A 14,787-nucleotide genomic window follows, 5' to 3' on the forward strand; every position below is an offset into this window, starting at 1 on the left:
ACATATGGAAAGCTGAAAAACTGCATTTTATCTGAATTATATCAATGTATTCATTGCATTAGTGGTTCAAAGATTATAAAAAATGTTATATCGGTGGATGCTTTTGTTTGCCATTAATGTGTAGGTCTTTGGGGGTTAAAATAAACTGAAACTCTGAGTCCCATTCAGCAGACCTGTCAATCAGAGCTCAACACACAGTCATCAAAGCCTTCATTTGGCCTAAGATCCGATTAATAGAGGAAAAAATTTACAGATGGACCACCAGATCATTTAGTAGAGGTTCCCAATAAAATGCATGAGACTGGAAGGATTTTAGAGAGATATTCAGTTCAAGTCTATTGGAGCCAGAGCTTTTTGGAGCCTACCCCAGTGGCTCTTACACTTTTAAGATACTTAGACATTTGCTACATTTTGGAGCCAACGTCTTTGCCCCTTTGATTTGACACAAAATATCCATCAAAATGTAGGTATGTACTGCAAGGAAAGACAAAAATACTCAGACTAACCCTTTGCTACTGTTATGTAAGGAAAGAACAGGTAGTGTTTACAAGTCTGTTAATAATACAAGTGGGTTCAGCTCTATGTGAAGCCCCTTTTTAGTGCCTACTCTCTGAACTGGCTCCTGATCAGCTGTGAACTATGACCTTACTGTAGACCGGTACACTAGAATGAGTCAGGTGAAAAATATCTCACAGTGTAAAGGCATAGCATGGCTCATCATGGCAGAAAATATGAAGAAGCACCTCATGGTGAAAATGAAATGAAGGGCCTGCATCAGAACACAACAAATACCTGTATGGTAGAAGAAGTAATGCAAAAAAAAAAAAAAGGTGTTCTTCAGAGGGGGTTATAGTAAGTGAAGGCAACATGAGAATGAAGCCAGGACACGGAGTTCAAAGAAATGTAGCAAAATCTCAAAAAGAGTCAGAAATGTGGATCCACAGTGGCCAGAACTTGGCATAATCCATTACCCAATCCACACAGAAGTGCAGGACAGAAACATGGGCAGGACGAATCCAGACATCTCACTTCAGGTCCAACATACTGTAGATTGTTCATGCTGTTCTTCATTTCATAACACTGTCACTGATTCGACATTCCACTGTTGATCTGACTGTACTTTCTGAATAACCATGTGTTATTCTATTTCATTTCACTTAGAAATGTGGTTCATCCACCTCTTCATTTCAGGTTAGCAGGACCATCTCTCTGCTGTACACCCTCAGGGACTTCCATGGGAAGCATTGTCATATTAGGCGAAGCAGGTGGGCCGGACAGGGGGGGTCAGTGGCATGACTGGTTAGGACTACAGACTGAGAGGCCGGGGGCTTCAGCTGTGGTAGCTCGACACAGCTGACTGTTTCTGGGAGAGACGTAACAGCTCCTCCCTGATGGCCTTGATCAGGGAGGCAGAGGAGTGGGTGGAGGGGGCTGTATCCAGGGGGGGTGGGGCTGACAGGTAGCCCACCCCAGGGGGGTCTAGATGGGCAGGTGGCGCTGAGGGCTCCCTGATACCACTTCTGGGCATCTGGAAGATAGAGGAGGACGTGTAGTCAGGACAATCCAGGAACTAAGAGGAGGATGGAAAGGCAGAGAGAAGGAGAAAAAGGAAAGTGAAAAGAATATCAAGTGACAGATTTAGGGTTCCCACACATTTTCCTCCCATACTTTTTACATACAGGGTTCCTACAGATTTCTACAAGTTAAATTTAGGCCTTTTTAAGACTACTTAGAACAGAATTTAATGCCAATTTCACACCTATTTCACAGCTATTCTGGCAAAAATGTGTGACTCCTAGAATTTAGGAAAATGTATTTATTTACTCCAACACCTTGATTCCCACTGTTCGGAGTCATTTCACAATGGGGGCTGCAAAGTTAGTGATAATTAGTTCCTAATTTCAGTATAAATTATTGGGTTGGAATGTTTTTTTGCAGCTTGGACATTGAACAGACACATTTAAACACAACACAGCGAACAAGTTTGTGGCAACATAACTTAAAAACTACCATATCAAATTTAATACCTTCTAAAGACTTTTTTTAAGGTATTAAATGCAGATTTGTCAATTCAAGAATTTTAAGAGTTTTTAAGACTGTTGGAACCTGTACATACAGTGTAGAAACCCATGTAGACAATGTAGGAAAAGAAGCTTGAAAGGAGAAAATTTTTTCGCTTAATTTACAATCTAATGGACAGAAAAATCACATCAGTCAAAATAAAACCTGATCCAATAGCTTCACTCACTGCATCTTTTTCAGGTTCATCATGATAGTGACTCCAGCCAATGCCTCCGTTCTGGCCTGGAGCAGCTCTGAGCCCTGCTGGGTAGCCATTCATCCGACTGGACAAGCCCACCTGGGTAAGATGATGGAGCTGTGCGCCTGCACACACAAACACATCACATCTCATCAGATCTGCCCTACCTGACACTCAATCCACGGCAGCCTCTCTAATACACTTTGAAGCAATCACTCCAGTCTGAAAAGCACTCTGTTTCTCTCTCTGCTGAGATGAACTCTATATGGTAAATGCCAGAATCCATTTGTATTAGTGTAAGTCACATGACATCAGCTCTTTTAATAATTTAAGAGAGGGAGAGGGCTCTTTTAGTTTGACATGTTTATGGGGTGGAGGTGTATGCTAAGAGGGTATACTATGGACCACATCCAGAAGTAAACACAAACTTTGCATTAAGATGTCAAATATGCTTTTCTACTTTCTTCTGTGTCTATTTGGCAGTTGTACCTGTGGTGCCTCCTACAGGTCGTGGTCTGGCAGACGAGGGCAGCTCATCGGCGTACAGTCCCCTACTGGAGTACAGGCTGTCCGGCTGTAGCTGCTCACCATGTCCTGCTGGTTCTCCTGGTGGCAGGTAGCTCGAGCCAATGCCCTGCCTAGAAACCAACAAAGGCTCAGTTCAACCAGTCAACTTAGCTGCAGTTTCATCACAAAAAGTTGTATTTTAATTGGAATATTTTTCAGATCCAGGCTTTGTGAACACTACAGTCACCAGTCACAGTTTTTTTAGGTCCAAGTCAACTGATAAAAGTTGCTGAAAATAGTGTGTAAAGCTGTATGCAGTGTAAGTTGTGTTTGTTTGTGTACTGTAGGTGTTTGCCTGTGTAACCAGGCAAATTAGACAAATTAGTGTTAGCAATTTCACATTTACCCCTAGTCATTAAGCCCCTAGTCTAACTAAGGAAGAATTTATTTAGCAAATTAAGGTGGTAAGGACAATATTCAAAGTCAGGATTAGTGTAAGAAACACAACAAAAAAAAACACATAACATACATCTATAATACAGGTTGCCATCCCTGCATTTAGAGCATATTACATCGATAATTAACATTACGGGTGAATATCAAAGCTGAATGCTGTTGATTCTTGTAAAAATAAATGACATTACCATTAGATCTATTTACATATATGAAAAGTATAGTGTACAAAATGGGTACATTCACTTGAACCTCGAAGACAGTATTGGGTGTTAATCCCTTTTTGTAATCATTTTACATAAATTTATACTAATTCCACAGTATTTGCTCTTCATTCATTCATTCATTCATTCATTCATTTGTTTTGAGCTGAAGAAAAAAATCAAACATCTTATGTATAAGAGGAACTAATGGCAGAGCAAATACATTAATAAACAAAAGTGATCAAGACAAAATAGCATTTCCCACGTACACTGGTAATAACAAAATAAATTCAATATGTACTGCTCAAAAAGGAATGGGAAGAAGAAAACGCATTAAATCCCACCCCCATCTTACATTTATACAACATAACACATTACTTTAAGAGCTGCAACCGATTAATCGACTCAAAGTGATCCAAAAAAATCATCCAACCACAATTCTCCTGAATCAAAGTTTTGTTTCCTTCATTTCTCTGCTGTTAAACATTGGTTCCACTGTTGTGTTTCACATGGATGCTTATTGTGACGCACAAAGAAGCTTCAATTCAGGAAAACTGCAACAGAATATCTTCCTTCAATCAATTCGAGTGGATTAATCAAATCGGGAATTTTTGCATTGGCTTCAAGCACCTAATCGATTAATCGGTTGCAGCTCTAATTACTTTTGCTTCCTTGATATGATATAGTAACATCTTCACATATAAACAACATAAACTTAGCTTGTCAACTTTCTGTTTGTCTATTGCACCTCTTTAATCGCACTTGAAAAAAAAAAATTCAAAATCAGACAGCTAAGCAGTTTAATATATTTATTTTGTGCTCCATATTAGGGTCGCGACCCACCAGCTGAAAAAAACAGTTCTTGATGTGCTAATGATAATGTAATAAGTCCCATTCAGTTCATATACTTCAAAAACATTTTGCTAAACATAAGCATAGCACATATGGAACGCAATAGTAAACAGCTGCTGGTGACGCTTAAGTTTCACTGTGGTAACATCGCCAGTGGTTATGATTTCATGACATGCCTGCAATGTGTGCATGTGTGTTATGGCATAAGTATGTATGTGTGTGTTGACGCCTTGCTCTTTTTGGAGTCAGTGAAGAGAGCACTGCTTGGACCTGACCCATCAAACCAATAAAATAAAGATGACTCCTCATTCAATATTTATGAGGCCCAACTCACTGGATGCACCTAAAGGAAAATAGTCCCACTGGTGAGATGTTGGAAACCTGAGTGTACTGATCAATAAGACATTTATTTAGGTGTAGGAGGAAGGGAATGTCAAATCAGCATGCAATTTATTAAAGTATACATGAATACATAATTCTCATTGACTGCTCTACTGACCTTGTTACCAGGCCTTGGACTGCAGGAGGGGACATACTCAGCTCACCGAATCTCTGGAGAAACACACATGAAAAGACACAAAATGAGCAATATTTATAACCACAGTAAATGCTATATGAATGGATGGTTTTTGGTGGTATAATCAGTTTGACAGTTTAACATGCTGTGCTTTTCCTTTCCCATTTAGAGTGGGAATGAAGTCTCTGTGAAGCAGTAATGGTATTATTAACAGTCATAATGCTTACGGCTCTCTGCTCACTGAATCTGAGGTTTAAAGGGCAAAACGCTCTATTGTTGCCTGCACCACAGTTTCTACACAAGATATAATTTTCTTTTCTGTACCAAAGCTACACTAACTGAAATCCTGAATTTAATTTTAGCTCAGCTGCCAAATCCCAAGTCTTCGACATGAATTTCAAAGCAGACATTCTATAGATAACTTCTATCTTGTCTCTTGGTATTTCTACCCACAACTGTGCAAACATTGTGTTCCACATGCAAAGTGTTAAGCCTCCGGTGTAACAAACTATGGAACTGAATAAGATGGTATTTCTATGGTGCTGCTTTGTACAATATTAAATGGACAAAACTACCCAAGCAGTCTTAAGAGTATGTTTATGCTAACATGTTCTTTGATAACAGCCTATACTAAATGAAGCATGGATAAAACACAGATCCAGCCTATGCAGGGTATATCATTGTGGAGTCTGACTAGTTGTAGTAGCTGGCTGGGGTTGTAAGGTCGCAGCTCCATGGGAGTGACAGATGGAGGAATACTTAACTGATTAGTTTGCTAAGAGGACACGATTAAACCTAGAGCTACAGGCTTCACACTGAGAATGAGCCAGGAAAAGCTAGAGAAAATACAGAGATAGTGAATTCAAAGGATTTGACTTTTCTTGGATATTATGACTGTAAACAGGAGGCTCCTTTGAAGGTATTTCACAGACTGGTGAAAGGACTGAACAAGTTAAAGTAGCCAAGGCTTTGATAAAACTGAGTGCTATTAGATGCCAACATATTATGTTGCTCAGATGAATAAAAAAGTAATATAATTTGATATGATACAAGGTGCAGTGATTAAAACTATCTTGGAAATGTTGTCAAAGGTTGGATATTTACGCTTGGAAAAGGACCAAGAGCTTGATATGAAGAACCCCATGGTCTGGCTGAGCGGCCTGGAGGGCTAGAACTGGAATGGTTGTTGTTGACCCCCGGTAGAGTGATCCCTGCTGTACTGCCCTGAGAGGTGGGCGACACAAGGGCAAAGGCATCGTCCAGCAGGGAATGCATCTGCTGCCGTGCCTCCTCAATGGAGGGCTGTGGAGGCATGTAAGGGGGTGGGGGAGGGGCATGGCCTGGAGGAGAAGACGTGGGGCCCAGGAAGACATCGTCAGTAGGTGAAGGACTCCTGTGAGGAGAACCTGGGCCTTGGTCAGGGTCCGACTAGAGTACACACAACATACAGAACACAAGGGGTTAGAAAAAGCATCAGGTGACTACTTTGTCGATATTATCAACTGCTATTAATCAGAGTTTTAAAACCTTAAAATGAGTTAGCTGTTTTCCCCTCTTAGTTCTGCCACTTCACAGTCCCATGGGTTTTTGAAAACAAGCTTAAAGGTTTTTCACATATTGTTTTTAACATAATATAGGCAAGTAAATGCTTATGATTTTTCTTTTGATAGACGTTTGCCCACAAGTAGGTAAAATGAAATTCATCATTCATCACAAAATTAATCAAATTTAATCTATTCACTCTTCTGCCTTTACAGCCGTCTCGTATTCTGCTCTTACAATCTGTTCTATTCACTTGCTAGATCAGGTCACACTGAGAGGAAAGGTCCTTGTATATGAGGTAAGTGTGTGAAATCAAATTACACACTGAAAGCTGAGTGAAGTACAAGCAATCATGGTGTAGTTTATAAGCACACTGATGTCATGGTTTTACTTTGGTCATTGGGTTTGCACTTCAAAAGTCATAAAAGTGGTTTCCATTTGAAAATGATCTTGCTGAATTAACATGAATGTTCATGTTTGTTATATTTTTTTCTGCAGCAATCTAGAAGTCAAGGGAAAAATATCACTGACTAAACATTTGAAGAAAAACATCCCTGACATTGTTAAGTGAACTGGAGCAATGTTAACTTCCAGGTTAAGCCCTCAAACTCCATTTTGATCTGAGGGGCACATCTACGAAGGATTAGAAAAGGTGAGGTTACACATTGTGTGGCCTCTACTACTGACCACATAAGCCACATTGTTGACCCCAGGACACTTCCTGTAAGCAGCATCACTGTCCTCAGTGATGAGATGGTCTTTGTCTGCCTCCATCATGCCTCCATTCAGCTGCTCCTTCATCCTCTGTTTGGGGGAACGCCTTCCTCGACCACTAAGAAACACATGGATGAATATAGTCAAGGCTAATTTGTATAGACAACGCTGTAAAACAAACCAACCTCCACACCAGGGATACATTCATCTCAAGTATGAGCCCTAACCTCTTTTTGGATTCCATAAAGATGGAGGGCATCTGAGAATCTGGGTCCAGGATCTTATCAATTTGCATCTGTGCTTTCTGATAGATGCGATCCTGGTCCTTGAGGTCTCCGAGGCCAGTAGTCATGTCATCCATGGCAGGGAAGTCATAGTGGCCCTTCCTCTTTGCACGAAGACGTATTTTGTTCCGATGATGCTCGATCTCTGACTTGTGCCTCAATGCAACCTGGATCTGAGAAGAAGTTACTCATCAGAGACCATGCCTTAAATATGTACAGATAAATAACATGCATGAACACTGCATGCTGCATTAATAATAAATGTATTGCTATGCAGACCTCTTTGTTTATTTGGTTGGTGTCGGACAGTTTGCCATTAGAGGTGGGGCTGTGTAGTGGTGGGACAGGCATAGGTTGCATGGCAATAAGCTGGACTTTGTTTGGAAGTCTCCTGCTTGCATCTGTAGCACGAGACATCCGGTCGACGTGCTCAAAGATGGAGGCTGAGGACAGTTGTTCGTTTGTACCGTTCATAGGTGGAGGACCTGAATACGGAAGAAGAAAACAGGTGTCATACTTCAGTAAATGCAGTACTGTCACTGCAAGTGTATCACAAATGATTCTGAATTGTTCTATAATTGTGGGAGACAGATTTCACAGAGACAACTAATGTATAAGGATTCTACAAAACATTCAACTTTTATTTCACTAAATGTGATTTAAAATAAAACTAAATGGAGTAAATGGGGCAGAAGCAATAACACACAATGAAAACTTATTTCTACTTCCAAAAGCTACTTTCCAAACAATGGGTTTGCCTTTGTTTGTCAAGCTGATTGTCTCTGTGCTGTGACTGACAGCTCAGCAGACAGTGATGGATGGTGAGAACAGGCAGAGCACAAAGCTACCACAGAAATATATAGACAACACACACACAGACACAGCTGCTGGAGGTTAAACCTGAGGTCCAAAGAGACACATATGGAAAGAGGACAAACTCTTACCAATTCTATTCTTCCCTGTAAACCACAACAGAAAAGGAAAAAGAAGAGTTTTATTGAGGATAATGAGATAAAATAAAAGAGGTGTAAGTGGTAGCTTTCTGTTGACAATAACCCTACAAAGCATGGTGGACTGAGTTCACCGTCAGTGCTACTTGAATTTTTAGAAGTGAGGGGGGAACACAAAGAGGAGAGACACAGAGTTGAGTCATTCAGTAGAATCTAATCCCATAGCTGATAAAAGCTTCTCTTCTGATCTTGTGAAGTTCATTAGTGAGAGAATAGAAAGAAAGGAGCTGCCGATGTTTAGACTTAAAAGTCTGATGTGCAAACTCATTACATAAGGCTGAAAATGTCTCGTATACAATGTACTTTAGTTGTAAACATTGTGGCAGAGCATATACAGTCTCAGACAGAGATTTATCAATAACAAAACACAGGCCATTCCACTGTGGGTGAGTCAGGCTGCAGTCGGTGTGCCTGACTGCCTCTGGCTCCAGCACGTAGCCTCAGAGTGGCATAGCAGGCTTGAATCTATCAACAACCTGTCACATAGAGTAACTTCAGCTATTTTTTTCCCTGATGCCTCCCCTTCTCTCTCTGTCCATGTTTTGACCACTGAATGAAGTTTCTAGCAGGTGTTTCTTTTAGTTTTGTTAGCCCCCCACATTCCCCTCCGTAATCTTTACATTACTGTTCATGTCAATCCCTTTGTTTTTTTAAGTTTTCAACTACTTTTTCATTTGTCATTGCTGCACAGTCTCATCTCCCTTTACTCTCTATAGTCCATCAAATCGTTTCAGTTTGAGTTGCTTTCTCTTTATGTCTTTATGTCTGTCAAATCCTTTCAGTTTCCTGCTTCTCCCTCCCCCCTCGCCCTTTTCACCGTCTGTGTTTGGAGAAGTGATGTGAGTGTTGCCAGGGCCACTTGCCATTTAAAACATTGATGGGGATCTTTCGGGTCTGCTTGCCGTCGCTGGGCGTGGCGTGGCCTCTCAGGTTCTCCTCAGTCAACTCGCGCTCACTGGAATGGTCACTTAGCACTGAGTCATCGTCTGACGGCGAGATCCTACCCAGAAAACACACACTTACATGAATAATGTAAGCCCCAGGACAGACTAACATGCTGGAATGCCATGCATAATCGAAAAAGTGCTTTTCCAGAAAGGTAAAAGCAGGGAGGAGTCTTCTAGGAAATCATTCCAGAGACACAATGATTAAATTACAACCTTCTTTGTCCTCAATAGCTATCAAGTTAGAAGAAACAAACAATATCAATCCACTGCAAAACAGCCAGTGCTAAATGACAAATGTAAGTAAATCCATTCAGCAATAAATTCTGTATTGATGCTTTGGTGTCATATTTATTCTGTTAGCTTGAGAAGCTAGTACACTGGTAGATATTGACAATGCTGCTCTGATTCTTTGAAATGAGCAACTAAAATGTTCTCCTACGAAGTTGTAAACCAATTCAAATTCAAATTTTGAATAAACTATATGCATATTAACAACATTAACTTAAACAATTTAAAGCTACAACTACACTTGAATAACTCTAAAACTCTTAAAAGAAATATACAGAATTTGTGACAAAATGCATAAGCAAACAGAAAAGCAGCCACTGTTGAGTATATCAATAATTGATCTGGGGATCTGTCAGAAGCTTTTTGTCTGGTTGACTGCCTGTCCCAGCTGAACAGAGATGAAAATAAGAGTGATGGTGTGACAAAACAAATCTCCAGCTGTAAGTCTTTTCTGTGTATCTACAGTCTGTGGATAAAAAATGAGAAATCCTGATGCAAGTGCACAAGTGCCCTTTATACTCTTACCCGATGCCTGTCACTGACTGAAATACGACACTTAAATGAACAGCTAATGCTAATTCATGAGTTCTTTAATGTGTTTTCTTCTTTTCTGCTATTGAACCTTTAGTGCAGTAATCTATATAGGCATGTTCGGTTTCAATTGTGTCAATTTATTTTTGTAAATCTGCATTGTTCGACGACCAGCACTGACACTGACACCAACCTTCCTCGTCTTCGACTGCTGCGGGACGCCTTGGTGGATGAGGCCGAGTTCTTCGAAATGGGGGTGGGTATTTCCCCGTTCTCAGATGGACTCAAACCATCTTTAATGGACATGGGGAGGGGCCCCGGACCTGACGGGAGTGGCTCCTGGATCACCATGACATCATCCTTACTCTGCTGGCCAAGGTGCAGCTTGGCAAAGTCAAAGCCTTTCACACTGGGAGCCTGCAGCTGTGGAAGCGGGGCAGATATGAAGGAAAGCTAAGAGTGTGAGAGAAGAAAAGAATAGGAATAAAATGTTCATGGAAATAGGAGTTGGAAGGAAAGGTGACATGAGGTTAAGTGTCACCACACCGTACTACAACAACAAATGTGCAAGTTAAAACAGTCACAAAGCAACGAAACTCTGTTCAACTCAGAAAACTCATATGTGATTGAGCAACGTCTGCCAGATAGACAGACGAACAAGTACATAATTAGGCCAGAAAAGGGAGTCAGACATTAATGAATAAAGAGAAAGAGTGTGTGAAGGGAGACAGAGAGAGAGAGAGAGAGAGAGAGATGTGGAGAAACACTGAGCTGCTTGCTTTTCCTTTGAGGTGGAGGGGGATGGAAGCATTGAGACTACTTGAGTGTAAAGCCCTAGGGAGTTTCTACCAGCAAAAGAGTAAACAGAGGATGTCAAATCTCAGCATGTGTGCCTAAGTCTGGTCCTGTGACGCCAAAGAGTGGCTGCAGAAACAGAGAAGAGTGACATGACAGGACGCCTGTTAATTCTCTGAGTTATATGTCCGGTGATTTTGAAGGGGGGTGAATTTAGTGATGCAAAATGTGTGGCTTATAAGAGGCTTGTTGGTATAAAACTGCTAATCCAGTGTGATGCTTGCCAGTATAAAACAGCTTATGCAGAAGAGTGAGTTTGTGTGTGTGCTGCTGCTCTCCACGGCATATAAACAAGGACGGTCTTTCAAAGGGAAAGCGTTCAAAAAGCCGCAGCTGAAATAGAAAAACAAGCCCTGTTTTCACTATAATTAACACTGAGGCTGAATGAAAGCGCACACATAGCTAGTGATATGTCCCACACATTACGATCACAAATTACTACTTAGGCAAATGGCAAATCTGGGAAGCAGTCACAACAAACAGTAGATAGACAGAAAGTAAAAGTCTATAAATCTACTCCTTTACATCACACCCCTTTCTGATGCACAGACTATAAACACACACACAAACTAACACGTCCACAGTAGAAACCATGTATAATTCTGGATTTCTGTTTCTGGGCAGCAGGATCCAGATCTCCTCTAGTGCAAACAAGTACTAGTCTCTATGGCTACAGTACAACATACCTCCTCCTGGGCTCTCCTTCCTTTAGACACAAGTTTTGATTTCTCCTCTTTCTTCATCTCTCCTGCTTTCTTCAGCTTTGCTACGTTCTTTTGCTGTGTTTGCTGTCCTACTTTACTTTCTCCTTTGTTAATTTTCCCAATTTCCTCATCTTTGTCCTCATCTTCTTCCTCTTCCCCTTCTTTGTATTCTTCTTCCTCTCCTTCTTCCTCCTCCTCCTCCTCTTCAATGGTCATACACTGTTTGCTCTTGAGAAGAGCTACTGGTCTCTAAGCAGAAGCAATTTTGGAAAGCACAAATACTTGTGGTATTAGTTCTGCTCATCATATTCCCAACACTGTGTATCTTCTACAGACTTCAGTATTAACTGTATCTATGGTGTTGTTCTTTGCAAAACCACAGGGTGATATTTACCAGTCACTGCAAACACACACAAAGTAGTTTCAACTAGATCCTCTACAAAACACCAGGCACTATGCTGTACCTTCCTCCCTTTAACATTCTCCTCCTCATCTTCTTCTTCTTCATACTCCTCCTCCTCTTCTTCCTCATATTCCCACTCTTCTTCCTCACTAACCTCTATCTCGTTCCTAGTTGTCTGAGGAAGAGAGGTCCTTGATTCTCCGAGTGAGGTAGTAGACTGAGAGAAGAGCAGTGGTGTAAAGTGACAGATGATTGCGTTAACAAGAGAGGGAAGGGTAGTGATAGTTGCCTTAACAGATTAGATTCAATGCAGTAAACCAGTGTAGAGGCTGTAGCACAGTCACGAACCCCAACATGAAACTACAGATGTATGGGAACAAAAGTCATGTATCAATAAAAAAGACAGGCAGCTGAAAAAATATACAGGGTCTCCACAAACTCTCTACAATTTAAAAAATGTGTTACAAAACCCATTGATGAAATATGTTAATTAGATTTGTTCTATGGACTCAGTGGTTATCCAAGTTTTTAATCACATTACATCAATGACCTGAAGCAAAAAAATCCCTGATGCCATTGCCACCATTGATGAGGCTATGGTACAGTGAACATGACAAAAAATAAAAATAAAAAAAATCGAGCACCGATGTGATGTGCTTCATGCAACTAATGGTGCCCATATGGAGGTGTATTAAATGAGGCAAAAATAAATAAATAAATCACTATCTACTATTCATTTTGTAATAATTTCCACAGATTTGTCTATTCATTTCCTTTTTAGGTAAATTTGTTAAATTGTGAAGAAACTTTATGGACACCCTGTATCTGTATGTGTATAAGTATACACACAACCCATAACTTCAGTGGAACAATGGTAGCTAAGAAAAATCAGTGAGAGTCAGTTACTGTTGTAGCAGCTGCAGGGAAAATGTTGAAGCGAAGTTGAAAATCAAAACATTAAAGGGGTCATATTTTGCTAAACCCACTTTTATTAGTCTTTGGTACATTTATTTTTGGATTTGGGGACACTAATGGTTCAAAAAGTTTCAATTTGAACCCAGCAGGTACTGCAAAGCTATCTTTATATTAATTCCGGCAAAAATTGAGTGGATTTCTACAACCCGTTTCAATTCCTTTAATTTGTTACATTTTATAACTACATTTACATTATAACAAACATTTGCACATATAAGGTCAAGACTTCCGACAGACATTTCTACGAGTACGCCATAATTGTTTGTCAGCAGCAGTGATTGTAGCCCATACTGAAAATATGTCCAAACTTCGAGCCGATTACCTAAAATGTTCAGTTGTTGGTTGTATTAACGAACTCAAGTGCACAGTCAACAACCTGGAGGGGGTGGGGTCATGTGCATTTAAAGGGCCAGTGCTCAAAACGACCTTTCTCATGTTATTACTCCAAAATAGGTTTGAATATGGACCTGTGGAGATTAATTAATGAAGAATTCAGACCCAACCATAGCATTTACAGTTTATGTAGACCACAGGGAAATGTTTAAAAATGCATAATTCCATTTTAAAAAAGCAAAAATATGACCCCTTTAAGACCAGACACCCCATGTACTACTGTAGCAATATGATCAATTCTAATCCAGTTCATGTCTTTTTAATATATCTCTTGTACCCAATCATTAAAGTTTTACTAATCTCATCTAAAAGAAGAAATGATGAAGAGGAAGTCTACATTTGTGCAGTCCTACAGCACATTTGTGACAATGACGGATACACACTTCATTAGCAGTAGAATTTAAAAGTGATATCATTTTTGGATTTCCAGAGCAGATGCCTCCAACTTTTCAGTGTGGAACAATCTGGCAGTGCTGCTTATAGAACACAGTGTCTAATTACGGGTGTTAATGTGATTATCGCTGTCCATCTGTGTTTATGGCAGTTATTTAAAAACTGGAAAATTATCCTTTACCCTGTACCATGTAAAATAACAGAACCAAACCACATCAGTACAAAAGAGTGGTACAATCTTACACATTCCAATCATGAACTTTCAAGAATGAGCTGTTAAGGTGTGAAAGGCACACACACAGATATGTCTATACAAAAATGCATCCTACCTTCTGTCTCTGCTGGATGGATGTCATTGCGTCCGGCTGGAACTCCAACTTGTCCGTCCGACACAGTTTCCAGTACAGGATGGAAATGATAATGATGACCACGAGGAGGGGAATCACCACTCCGATGACGATCCATAAATTGGTATTCTCGCTCTCAGAGGGTGAAGTCGACACTTTCTCTAAAGCTACGTAGAGAAATAAGAGGAATTGAACCACTAAACCTTAAGTGTTATTTAACGTTAAATAAAAATTTTTTTTTAAAAAATCCACATATTTCCTAACTGAAAAATAAATGCATTTATTTTTGAAGTTTAATAATAAACAACCTCAATGCTAAGCTAAACATGCAGCGGTGTGCTGGCTCTTGTCATACTGCTGTAATCTTCAGTGCAAACCTTCATTAGTTTTAATTAACACTCATTTCTTCCCCGGGGAAAGTACTGTAAAAGAACACAGTCAACACAGAGACACAACTCCCTTGAGGAGCTCTTGTTAAGCCTTCATACTTTGTTTAGATTCCTAATGAGGAAGACAATCTTTTGGTACAGTGTACAAGGGAGATAATTAGCTGAAATGTTACTATAAACATCCAAAGGAACGCATGGAGCTGGTAGTAAAGATCATGTC

General features: G+C 40.1%; 1 protein-coding gene across 4 annotated transcripts in view; it reads right to left on the minus strand.

Annotated features, from left to right (window-relative positions):
* Nucleotides 1-315: 315 nt before the first annotated feature.
* Nucleotides 316-14,787, minus strand: part of si:ch211-1e14.1 (UPF0606 protein KIAA1549) — a 37,726-nt gene continuing 23,254 nt past the window's right edge. The window contains exons 11-23 of one of the 4 annotated variants that reach the window (XM_030135983.1): nucleotides 14,161-14,345; nucleotides 12,132-12,287; nucleotides 10,302-10,531; nucleotides 9,206-9,342; nucleotides 8,277-8,291; nucleotides 7,612-7,817; nucleotides 7,276-7,505; nucleotides 7,022-7,166; nucleotides 5,897-6,220; nucleotides 4,775-4,827; nucleotides 2,750-2,898; nucleotides 2,249-2,385; nucleotides 316-1,570 (exon numbers count right to left, since the gene is read on the minus strand). In XM_030135983.1, the coding sequence (XP_029991843.1) occupies nucleotides 1,331-1,570; nucleotides 2,249-2,385; nucleotides 2,750-2,898; nucleotides 4,775-4,827; nucleotides 5,897-6,220; nucleotides 7,022-7,166; nucleotides 7,276-7,505; nucleotides 7,612-7,817; nucleotides 8,277-8,291; nucleotides 9,206-9,342; nucleotides 10,302-10,531; nucleotides 12,132-12,287; nucleotides 14,161-14,345 (2,207 nt within the window). In that variant the 3' untranslated portion in view covers nucleotides 316-1,330. Of the gene's footprint in view, nucleotides 1,571-2,248; nucleotides 2,386-2,749; nucleotides 2,899-4,774; nucleotides 4,828-5,896; nucleotides 6,221-7,021; nucleotides 7,167-7,275; nucleotides 7,506-7,611; nucleotides 7,818-8,276; nucleotides 8,292-9,205; nucleotides 9,343-10,301; nucleotides 10,562-12,131; nucleotides 12,288-14,160; nucleotides 14,346-14,787 lie in introns of all 4 variants that reach the window. The other 3 variants (XM_030135987.1, XM_030135986.1, XM_030135985.1) reach the window with 3 other exon arrangements.

The sequence above is a fragment of the Sphaeramia orbicularis genome, chromosome 6, assembly GCF_902148855.1.
Source record: "Sphaeramia orbicularis chromosome 6, fSphaOr1.1, whole genome shotgun sequence".
NCBI classification, from domain to species: domain Eukaryota; kingdom Metazoa; phylum Chordata; class Actinopteri; order Kurtiformes; family Apogonidae; genus Sphaeramia; species Sphaeramia orbicularis.